Here is a 12,431-nt window from a genome sequence, read left to right as displayed (position 1 = left end):
AAGACAGAGACCTAGGGGAGGGTGTATAGGATTTGCCTGAACATTTCTTTGCAATATCCTGTGAATCTATGATTATCAAAATTAAAATTAAGTTTTTTAAACTAAGTTTCTAAAGTACACTGAAGAAATTCTGCCGCCTTTTCACATCAAATTTGATTCAGTATACTGCTACAAAACACATCCGCTACATAAATGATACATATGTATTTTCAGGAAAATATACCTAGCATCTGATGCTGATCTGCATAAAAAGGAAGGCCATGTTGGTGATGACCACATTAATTGTGCAATAAGTACTAAAATAAACCTTAAAATTATTGGCCTATGAACTATGATATTAGATTATTGTGCAGTCTTACCCTCATGGGACACTAGGATTTACTTAAATAGCTACCCCTGTTCACTGCAAATAACTTTGCTTTTATTCCTATTTTAAACCAGCAAGCCTGCCCTACTTTTGTAGGTTTATTTCCTAATCCACTCACCTCCTTTTCCAATCATAAACCAGTTAAACACCACTGAAGAGGTTATGCTATATGTTATTACTGAAAGTCATGTGTGCCTTTCATACCCTTTCATAACCTAAGAGAACAAGTAATTTTATTTCAATGATCTGACACAGCTCTTTGAGATCATTCCTTCTGTTCTTTGATAGTCACAGAATTCACATTTCAACGTATTAGAAACTGGCCCTCCTACAACCCATTAAGTGATAGTCTGACAGAATCAATAACTTTATAGTAACATCATGTTTTTAATAAAACAGTGCAAAAATAACTAACTTGCTTTTATAGACAAACCCACCTTTATTATTCTGGCCATTCATTGAAACCATCCTCTCTTATTTTGAAACCTCCACAAAACTTTAGGTAACAAGTTTTCATTTTATTAGAATAAAATGTTCCCAGGCATACACACACTCAAAGAAAAAAAAAACCCATAAATTAAGTCTTAACCTTTTAAAGCCACTAACCTACAGTCAAAGCTTAAACTTGAAAGGATTATCAATTTATAGAGTGAGGGAGCAAACATTTCATACCAGATATAGTCTACAGTTTAGTCATCTGCTCTTCCTAGTGCTGTGAGTCACAGGGGCTCCACAGTTCTAAATTTCTGTTACATTTTTATATGTTATACTGAGTACTTTTCAAGACAGTATTTAAGCTCCTAAGTATAACGGGAAGCACACTGCCTGTAGTAGGCACTCAATATTTTTTATGAATACATGATTTCTAAAATTCTATCTATACTACAGAAAAGAAAATTATCACCATTTTTCTTATTAAGCATCTTAGGTTTAAAACCTTTCAAAAGCCAAGGAGACTAAAGTTGGAAAATATAAAAGGTAATCCATCCTTAAACCTTTGTTTCACACGTGCCACTTACAGTCAAACAGATCTGCAGTCAACTCTCACCAAGGGTAAAGATTAATAAAGAACAGTTAACATTTATTATGCACCCTGTATGGGCACGATGCTAAGCACTTAACATGTAATATGAAATGCAATCTTTAACTTTTTTTAATTTTGACAAATTTATTTATTTTTTAAGATTTTATTTATTTATTTTTAGAGAGATGGGCAGGGAAAGTGAAAGAAGGGGAGAGAAACATCAATATGTGGTTGCATCTCACACGCTCTTCAGTGGGGACCTGGCCCACAATCCAGGCATGTGCCCTGACTAGGAATCAAACTGGCGACCCTTTGATTCACAGGCCCATGCTCAGTCCACTGAGTCACACCAGCCAGGGTGCAATCTTTAAATTTTGAGGTAGGTACTGTTACCTCCCATTTAAACCTGAAGCAAGGAAAATAAATAACTCAAGTCACTGCTAGTAATTAGCAGAGCTTGTGTTCTTTCCTACACTGCCTTCCATAAAATAAACTTCTTATGCTTTCACTTAAATATTTACTAAGCACCTATATGCTAGGCACTGAATTGAACATTAAGAACACACAGCTCTGCCTTGGTCAGATGGCTCAGTTGGTTGGAGCATAATCCCAAGCATCAAGGGGCTGTAGGTTCGATTCCTGGTCAGGGCACTTATGGGAGCAACCAATCAATGTTTCTCACACTGATGTTTCCCTCTCTCTCCACACACACACACACACACACACACACACACACACACTCTTCATCCCTCTCTCTAAAATCTATAAAAAACATATCCTCAGGTGAAGATTATTTTAAAAAAAAAGGAAGAACATACAGTTCTTGTCCTTGAAGAGAATAATTCAGTGTGAATAGACATAAAAATATTTAACACTTAAATATATTGTGCCTGCCATGGTGGCTTTGTAGAGTTTATTTAATCCTTACAACTACACTATAAGTTAGGTTGTATTATCCCTCTTCCTCAGTAAGGAAACTGAGGTTTAAAAAAAGGTTAAGTGATTTGTTCAAGGTCATGCAGCTAAAAAGGCAGAATTGAAATCAAAGTTAGATATATGTCTAACTTTGAAGACCATGTTCTAAAGCCATTATTCCATAGAGCCTCCTAGTCAAAAAGAAAAAGCTTCTCAGGCTAAATCTTGAAATAAAGACATAGCCCTGGTTGGTGTGGCTCAGTGACTGAGTGCCGGCCTGCAAATCGAAGGGTCACCAGTTCAATTCCCAGTCTACGGGACATGCCTAGGTTGCAGGCCAGGTCCCCAGTAGGGAGCAAGCAAGAGGCAACCACACATTGATATTTCTCTCCCTCTCTTTCTCTCTCCCTTTTCCCCTCATAAAATCTTAAAAAGAAAGATAAAGACACAGGAGCTAGTCCAGTTTGGAGACAAGATTCTACACAGAAGTAATGCATAAAACAACAAGGCATTGCAGGGAAATGCAGGTAGTAGTAAAGCAGGTTTGGGAATGGAGGTATGAAAATGAGGAAGAGAAAGTAATACAGCAGCCCCCCTTCATCTACGCTTTCACTTTTGTAGGTTTCAGTTACCTGTGGTCAACCATGGTCCAAAAATATTAAATGAAAAATTCTGGAAAAGAACAATTCCTACGTTTTAAATTGTGCGCCATTCTGAGTAGCATGATGAAAGCGCGAGTGGTCCCGTGCGGTCCCGTGGGGGATGTGAACCTGCCTGTGCCCAGCACCCCCACAGAGGAGATGCTTACATCCATTAGTCACCCAGCAGCCATCTTGGTCATGAGATCCACTGTGCTCAACCAAAACTTATTTTCCTTAATGATGACCCCAAAGTGCAAGAGTGCTGATGCTGACAATTCAGATAATGCCAAAGACAAGCCATAGGTCTTCCTGTACGTGAAAAGGTGAAATTCTCCACCTAATAAAAAAAATCATATGCTGAGGTTGCTAAGATCTACAGTAAGAACAAATTTTCTACCCACAAAATTGTGAAGGAAAAAGAAGTTCACGCTAGTTTTGCTGTAGCACCTCAAACTTCAAAATCATGGGGGAAATACATGGTAAATAAGGGCTTAGCTAAGATGGAAAAGGAATTAAAAGTATAGTGGAAGAAACTGAACAGAATATGTGTTCCAAATGACAGCACTGTGCTGCACAAAAAGCATGGTGGCTAGACAGATTTCAGCAAGGGATGCCCTGAAACAAGTGACACCAAGTCACTCACTGCAAGTAAGTGACAGTTACACAGATTCAGTAATGAGTTTGGACTGAAAAATATAAAGATCACTGGCAAGGGAAAGACAGACCACATTCACTTTTATTGTAGTATATTTTTATAATTTTTGTTTATTATTTTTAAAGATTTTATTAATTTTTAGAGGGAGAGGAAGGGAGAAAGACAGAGAGAGAGAAAACATCCAGAGGTTGCCTCTCACACGTGCCCCAACTGGAGACAGCCCACAACCCAGGCATGTGCCCTCACCAGGAATCGAACTGGCGAGCTTTCACTTTGTAGAAGAATGAGCCATGCTGGCCAGAGCTCTATTTTATTATTAATTATTGTTAATCTCTTAACTGTGCCTAATTTATAAATTAGACTTTATCATAGGTGCATACATATAGGAAAAAACATAGTACACATAGGGCTTGGTACTATCCATGGTTTCAGGCATCTACTGGAGAGCTTGGAACATACCCACTGTGGACAGGGGGGAACACTGTACAAGGTTGGAGGTTTGGCACAAAGGACACTACCCATCAACAAAGTTAGAGTCTGCTCTAACTTCCTGCCGTATAGGCAGGAAGTGTTCACGAAGCATTTCAAGCACAAGAATGATCCTTTACATCACCCACAGATCACCGTGGCAGTGTGGGAGACTAAACGTACCTAGCAAGGCACTACTGCAATAGTGTAAGTGAGAACTGAGACAAGGAGATGAAGCAGGTTATGTAGAAAACAAAAGCCCACAGAACTGAGTCTGGGAACTGGATGTGAAGTGAAAGGGACAGGAACGAGTCTGGCCTGACTCCCAGGCTTGCCATCTGAGCCAGTGACCAAATGGGTAAGTGGTGTGATTAACAGGGATAGGAAATACACTTAAAAAATCCTCTCTGTCTCCTCTTCTTATTAGCGCTTTTTAATATTTATTTTATCCCTCTACCACCTTTTTTACTTCAATCTCTCCAATAAAAGAAAAAGTGTCTTACTTTCCCCAGTATCTATTTGTTTACTATTTGAATTTTCTATAATTTTGGATTATGTTTATAAGCTGATTAAGCTTTAGTTGTTTGTTTGTTGGGTTTTTTTGGCACACAGCCATCCAAATAATCTTGCTGTCCCCTTAACGGAATCACAGCCAACTGCCCCAGCAGTTTTCAGCTGTCCTCTTTTCTCCCCTTTCCTTCATTTCACCTCTTTCCATTCCTGATGCCTCTGCTTTACCCATCCTCTCTACTCGGTAGGCAAGTGTACTTTGCCTCTGCATCCTTACTTCTGTCTGTTTTCCCACTCCCCACTGTGGAGCTGAAACAACCTCTTTTTCTGCCAGACAAGGTGCTTCCACTTTATATCAGCTATAATGTGTTTTAACACTTCAAAACTCAGTCTTCTTCTCAGCTTCCCCTCACTAAGCCAGTACTGAACCCTCCAATACGAAGGCAGCTGTCCCCAAGCCCAGCTGCTTCAAGGCATTTCTTAATCGTACTCACCCCCCCACTTTGTAGTTTGAAAAACTGAAATCCTACATAAAAGTGAAAGAATAGTAAAATGAACACCAATTTTCTCTTTATATATTCACCATGGTGAATTTTGCCACTTCTACTTTCTCTCTTGACAAATACATAATCTTTTTTCTGAACCATTTGAGAGCAGATTGCAGACACGACATTTCAACCTGAATACTTCATCAGATATTGCCTAAGAAAAAGGACATTCCCCTTTATAACCACAATACCTTATCATCGCACCCCAGACTTTTCACGCTGATATATCTAACACATATTCCATATTCAGATTTTCCCAGTTGTCCCCAAATGTCCTCGATAGCTTTTTGTTTTCCCAGTTAAGGTGTGGCACTATGCTTGATTGTCATTCTCTTTCATCTTCAACAGTCTCCCACCTTTTTTGTCATCACTTTGACATTTTTGAAGAGTTCAGGCCAGTTGTCTTGTGGAAAGTCCCACAAACCGGATTTGTCTGAAATTGGATTTGCTTGATTGTCTGCTATAACTACATTCAGGTAGGTTAAGCACTTTTAGCGAGGATTACATAGGTAATTCTCAAATGAAGTCTTAGATGATCTTCCAGTGTTCTGCCTAGTGGGCTGACGTTGCCCAGACTCCGCACAAAATCATCATGAATTGACAGCATTCAACAAATGTGATAATGATCATCAGAGACACACTGCTGTGGCCAGCTGACACAGCACACCTTCCTGTCACCCACTCTGGAGATCCCAGTTGCCATGTTAGAACTTCTTCTAATAATACAGACTCAAGAAACTAAAAGGTTTTATGATAAATATCTAGTTTGCCAACAAAATAAAATTGAATATAGGGAACTAAAAGTTCTCTCTGCATATATCTGAGTAATTAGGTAGATTATAAAGATAACTAAGTCAGATATCACTTTCATAGGGTTGAGATTTTTAGACCTCACTTCTGCAATTTAAATTGCAGCTAAAATTTAACATGAAAACTTTAAAGTAGTGTTATATTCTATTAACGACTTCACCAAAAGATGGTAATTATTAAAAAGATACCCCATTAGCCCTGGCTGGTGTTGCTCAGTGGATTGAGCACGGGCTGCAAACCAAAGGGTCTCCAGTTCAATTCCCAGTCAGGGTACATGCCTGGTTGCAGGCCAGGTCCCCAGTGGGGGCCACATGAGAGACAACCACACACTGATGTTTCTCTTTCTTTCTCCCTCCCTTTCCCTCTCTCTAAAAATAAACAAATACAATCTTTTAAAAAAGATACCCCATTATTTCCATTAGTCTTCCATTAGTCTTTTAGCTGTTAAGTAGCAGCAAGCCCCAAAATGACCACAAATAACAGGATTAGTGAAGTTTGTCTCTCACAGACATGTCTAAAAATTAGCTTTACCCCAAATGTCACTTTAATGGAAAGATATTCTATTTCTATTACCAAATAAACTTAGGAAAAGGGTTTTAATTAATTCTCTATGTTCACTTTAAGTAATGAGTCCTTAGAACTTTTCTCTCAAATGATTTAATTTTTTAACTTTATAGTGAAATATGATAAATAACATGTTACTTTATGGGAGAAAGCTTTATTACCAAATGTCTGGTATAAATAAGGCTTCAATCAGAACCATTAGCATACAAGTAGGAAAGAACACCTTATTCCTGCACAAAAAATAATTGTTTAAGTTAAGATGTCCTTTGTAAGGTTTAAAACTTCCACTTAGAGGTATAAATCTGAAATAGCACTGATTTCTCATGTTCAAACAGCTTGGCAGCTTGTTAATTACAATAGTAAACAGCACAACTTAAACAAATACTGTTGACAAATTCAACAGATATGCCCTACATGACCTGTTTACACTGAACATTTATACCTGAAAATGTTTCTTCTGGGTTGGTATTGTATCAAATGAAAGAAAATATAAAGAACCAACATATGAATATAAATACTTTCAGACCATTTTCATACTACTGAAACTATCACCAAAGAATTTAGGTAAAATTACAATATTTATGTTTAAAAAATCTGAAAATATTTGCATAATAACAGCTCTAATAAATGTGATCAATTTTCCTTTGAATTTAAAATATACCAGCACATGGAAATATGTATTAATAAAGCATTAAGAGTGTTGTTTCTGGAGGAAACAAATATGAAACCTTTGTTTTCTTCCCTTTCTGCCTTTCCAATTGTATAAATTGCAGGGTTAAGCTTATATTTAAAAGAAAAAAAAAGTTTAAACCTTGGCAAATACATTCTCATAACATGGAGGAGAGGGAGAGGGGAATAAGAGCTGGGGAAATAAAGGAGGTATAGATACCAGAGGCTGAAATGAGGTTCAAGGTATACTTGCGGTAATAGCAACTCCTGTCCATATTAATCTTCTTACAATCTTCTAAGAAAGCCTCAGCCCCACTTTTACCAGTGCCAGGATGTGGCCTGGCACTGGGAGCCTCTGAGGTGCGCTACAAATGACAGCACATTCTGCGGACATACACTCTCTTTAAATTCCAAGAGAATGAGAGCACTATGTCAGCATCTTACTGAAACAAAGTCTGACTTCTCTGTTAAACCCTATTCAACCACCAAATAACAAACCCAGACAATGGGTTCTCCACACCTGTCACATAGTAATTCCTAGTGACACTTCTTTGTTGCTTCTGAAAAGATTCAGCCCAAAGGAATAAACTATATTTTAAAAAACTACTGTCAAAGAAAATAAATTCTTTCACAAGGAAAAGAAACTTGGAAACCGGAAAATAAAAAAGATCAAGCTAAAAATTTTCACAGTTAATTATTCGAGTTTCTAGTTTCCTACTCCAGCACATACAGACTGTTCTAGAGGCTCACAGAAATGTTACTTTTAAAACAAAGAAGAAATAAATGAGCACCTACCTATTGGCATATGCTGCAGATGGTTTTCTATAAACATTTCGTGAATGAGTGAAATCATAAGAGTTGTTATATTTTTAAACATAAAATGTGCATCTTCAACTGCTAGAGAAGAAATCAGATGCCAGGGAAGTACCAGACAGAACTGTACGGACGGACTCACATTGTTAGCCGTGGGATTCCACCAGATATCTGTTATAGTGAAGAGAAGGTATTTCCCAGACTAGGGACAATTTTCTCTAACTTATGTTACAATTTCACATATGTTCTAGTTCTAGTATTTTTCAAATGTTAGTAATTTCTCTACTAACCACTTATATAATAAGTGATCTATCATCAAACTATCATGTTTCATAATATTACCTTGTCTAAATCTTTTTACATCTGTTGTTATTTACATGGCTGAGGTGCCTGATAAAGAAAGTATTATTAACCCTATTTTGCAGATGTGATTATTGAAGCAAAAGAAAGTCTATGTAAAAAGGCAAGGTTTTTTAAAAACAAGGCAAAGTCACAAGTAAGCTCCAGAGCAGCAGTGAAACTAAGGTTTTCTGACCACCAATCTAGTCCTTCATTTTAGGAAAGTCGCTGTTTAAAAGACACAGTACAAATCACTCCCACCCACCCACTCTTTTCTAAGAGTTCCTCAAACAAAACAATTAAGTAGACCTGAAAGTTGAAAGGAAATGACAGAACCCAACAACTGGCGTGTGGTGTCACCTCAGACAAAGATTTCCAGCTGTGAAAAAAGTGCAGACTATTCTGGGCAGACAAGATAACATTAGATCAGGGTCTAGAGCCCTGTGCAATACAATGGCTTCTTACTTTCTAAGAACAAACTCCAAGTATTTCAAACTCTGGAAAATCCATAAAAAAAGCAACGTAAGTCACCAAGAAGCCAAAACTGCCATGGTCAAGTTCTTATGCTAAAGCTTTCACATACAAGTTAAATCCACACATTCCAAGGGCCTGAAATCATTTATGTTTCATTTATTTAAAAGTAATCTTTTAGCCCTGGTGGTGTAGCTTGGTGGACTGACTGACAGTCCCCTAACGGAAAGGTCCCTGGTTCGATTACCCGCCAGGTCCCTAGTTGGGGGCGTGCGAGAGGCAACAGATCTTGTTTGTCGTGCACACTGCTGTTTCTCTCCCTTTCTTCCTCTCCTCCCTGCTCTCTAAAAGTAAATAAAATCTTAAAGCACAAGCAGAGTGAAAGTAGGAATTACATTTTTTTAAATTAAAAAAAAATCGTATAAAGTATATAATACGTAGTAATTTGTCTTCACCAAAAACAAATTTGAATCATACAGACTATGAAGGTGTTCACTTAACTGTGAGCATGCCGAACAACAAGCCAGCAACTGCATTTGAACGGCATTTCCTTTCACTTTACCTCCACACTTAAGGGTCTGAAAGTTCATTTTAAAATCTCCTTCACACCTTGTGACATGTTATGGTGGAAATTACACCCTACCATGGCCATCAGAACTGGAGATTCACGAAGGTTTAAGGTCTGCCACTAAGCTTCACTCACATCCCATTTATTCTGACTTGATACACAGTTCTGATTTATCTAGTTTCCTGCTTACTTCAGTTTAGAAGTGGCAGATTAGAAGGGCACATTTTGACAGAAAACAGAACTGAGGAGATAAACTGAAAACAGACAACTGCACTGAACTGGTGTGGCCGTGGGGAGTCTCTCTAGTGCAGGAGGAAGCTGCCAGCACCCTTAGAGAAGCAGCATGCACTGGCCACAGTGCAGTAACAGCACGGGCGGAAGTTACTGTACGTAATGATGACCTTGATTTATCAAAAAAGGTTATGTATAGTATATTCTGACATTAAGAGACAGTTTTATACTCTTTGAGTTATATATTATAAGAAACTGACATCAAAATGGCCAAAATAATTTAGCAGCTACAGGGCTGTCAATTATATGAACAATTCACTTAAATCCGTAATGATACCAGACAAATGCTGAGTAGGTAATCACAAAAATCCCATTATGTTTACTAAATATTATAGTGTAGAAAATCAACATTTAGGATCAACACTTAAAATGCTGACTTTTTAGGGGGAAAACTTAATTACATGCTAAAATTACATAGTGTAGACAAGCAATATTTATGACAATGTGTTTAGAGGGGAAAATACCTAGTTCAACGCTAAAATTCTCCCCTTTCATTGACCATTCCATAGGCTTTTCCACTTTAAAAATGTTGTATTGTCTCTAATCTTAGATTACTTTCTCCTACTTATTAAAATGAAAAAAATGAAAGCATTTTAACAGTTCTCCCCACTTCCAGCGAATCCCTTCGTCCAGCAGCCACTAACCCAGCTGGTCCAGGTAGAGACCAGCTTACAAAGAGCGTTTTCAAATGGATCGTTCAAACTCAGAGGAGCTGTGCTCGTCTCGGGGCTGAACAAAAGCAGCACATAAGTTAGCGGGTCTGTTGAAACGGTGTTCTTAGTTTCAGGGCAGAAACGACTACCAGGTACAACCCTGTAAGTATCAGTAAGGCACGCTGCCGTTTACGCTGCCGTTCATGTTGCACATCTGAATCGGAGAACATCCTTCTCCGAGTCTCTATGGTCAAAAGCAAAATTAAACCCCAACATCGCGTTAGGGGACCTGTCAATCCCTTTCAAACACCATTCAGTGGGTTTATGTGTATTCATTTCACCATCTTCTTTCTTTTAATAACAGCAGTGACTTGGGACGATCTGAAGAAAGTGGGCCACAAGGTACGAGGTATACGTCCTGGGGCGCGGGAGGGGGGCTGATCGGATCTTAAGAAGGGGAGAGGCAGAAGGCTCTGACTTGGAAGACTCCCTCCCCACACCCTCTAGCCGGCTTCCTCGGGTAAGAGGCTGAAAAGGAGGCATGGTTTCTTTGTAAAAAGATGGGATCCGGCCCTTTTGGGATGATGGAGGAGAAATCCCCACCCCTCCTCTCAGTCCAGCTAGCCGCGCCCATAGGTGCCGCAGAAAACGCCCGAGCCACCCCCCCCGTGGGGCAGCCCCCGTGGGGATCCCGCCCTTCTGCTCCTACACCCCGGCCGGGTCCTCCTCCCAGACGGGCGCAGCCCGGGTCCCCCACGCCCTGCCGCGCCCCTTCCCTCCTAGCCCGAACCGCCGCCCGGCCGAGAGCCCTTTCCCCGCAGGACGACGAGGAAGGCCCAGCCCGCTCGGCACCTTTGACGACGCGCTCGGTGGTGGAAAGGTGGAGGTTCCTCCCAGACATGGTCCTCTCGGCCTCCTCCCGGCCCTGGGGACAGCCAGCGTGCGCCTCCGCCTGCGTCCCCGGTGGTCTCGGCTCCGGGGCCCAGTCAGCCCGCCGCGCCCTGGCCCAGGTTCGGCGACCCGGCCTCGAACCCCGCGCACAGCACGCTGGCCCACCGGCCGCTCCTTCCAGAGGAGCAGAGTCGCGAGCACAAGCAAGGAGGCTTAGGGAGGCAGCCCGGGCGGGCTGCCGCGGCTGCTCGGGGCCCGCGTGCGCGCTCCCGCACCGCGCTCTTCCAACTTCCCGGCGGCCCGCGCGCCGCCGCCGCTTGGAGGCCCAAAGCGCAGCCCCGCGGTCGCTCGGGCCGGCGCTGCCGGGGACCCCAGGTCCCCGGCTGTCGCGACCCCCCGCGATACCCCTCCCCTAGGCCTGCGCAGCCGCGCCCCGCGCACGCGGGCTCCCTTCCTCTCCTGCTCCCACAGCACGTTCCCTCCGTCAGCTCTCCTTGCGGTCGTGTCCTTCTCGGCTGCGGGCCGCTGCCGGGCCTGTGGCACCTAACCCCAACCCCGAAGTCCTGCACCGCGGCCCAGCCGAGCAGCGGCCATCTTGTGGCCTGGCTGGGGCGAACGGGGCCACGAGCCTCCTGTCACCCTGGAGTCGCTTGCCCAGAGCCCTTGTTCTCCCTCAGTCCCCACTGCAGGCCTCCGCCCTCTCCTCTGGGTCTTCTGCCCGCTGTCTGTAGGAGTCGTTATGGACGCCACCTCGCTCCTTAACCATAGTTCATCCTGCCCCCTCCAGCAACCCATTTAAGCCTCTAATGTAACCTTTCACTGCTGAGAGCAGTCAGTCTGGTGGGGAGGACCGCTGCGTTCATCCTGGTTCCGGTGCAGTGGGGGTGAGTGGAGGCTCAGTTTCCCCGTGGGCTGCGTAAGACCCTCGCCGTGGCCCTGCGGTCTCCAGGGGAGCCCATGGCCAGACTCCTCTGGGAAGGGACGGACCCCTCTCAAGTCCTGGGTGTCACCTTGGCTACAAGCAACTCACTCTTCACCTTGTTCGCACTGGCGCAGTGTCCGTGTCCCCCCCTCGTGTTGACTGTGGAACCCGAGGGGCAAGTCCCTCCTGAGAGTCTTAATCGGGCTTATCTCGAGGTTCAAGACTGACCTTTTCTTTCCTTAAATTGTAAGCCTAGAACAGAAACTGTCTTAACTGCTACTGTCCTCCCTCACCGACTATAGTGCCTGGCAA

At 42.0% G+C, this 12,431-nt stretch overlaps 1 protein-coding gene across 4 annotated transcripts in view; it reads right to left on the bottom strand.

Annotated features, from left to right (window-relative positions):
* The window catches only part of PPP3CC (protein phosphatase 3 catalytic subunit gamma), an 82,269-nt gene extending 70,662 nt beyond the window's left edge, over positions 1-11,607 (bottom strand). For 2 of the 4 annotated variants that reach the window (XM_045852876.1, XM_045852879.1), the window contains exon 1: positions 11,159-11,603. In XM_045852876.1, coding sequence (XP_045708832.1) covers positions 11,159-11,207 — 49 coding nt within the window. In that variant the 5' untranslated portion in view covers positions 11,208-11,603. Of the gene's footprint in view, positions 1-11,158 lie in introns of all 4 variants that reach the window. The other 2 variants (XM_045852878.1, XM_045852877.1) reach the window with 2 other exon arrangements.
* Between the last annotated feature and the right edge of the window lie 824 nt (positions 11,608-12,431).

The sequence above is a fragment of the Phyllostomus hastatus genome, unplaced genomic scaffold (assembly GCF_019186645.2).
Source record: "Phyllostomus hastatus isolate PE091 unplaced genomic scaffold, TTU_PhHast_1.1 phas_contig_98, whole genome shotgun sequence".
Taxonomy (NCBI): domain Eukaryota; kingdom Metazoa; phylum Chordata; class Mammalia; order Chiroptera; family Phyllostomidae; genus Phyllostomus; species Phyllostomus hastatus.
The sequence above is the reverse complement of the archived record's forward strand: the minus strand, read 5'-3'. Positions and strand labels throughout refer to the sequence as shown.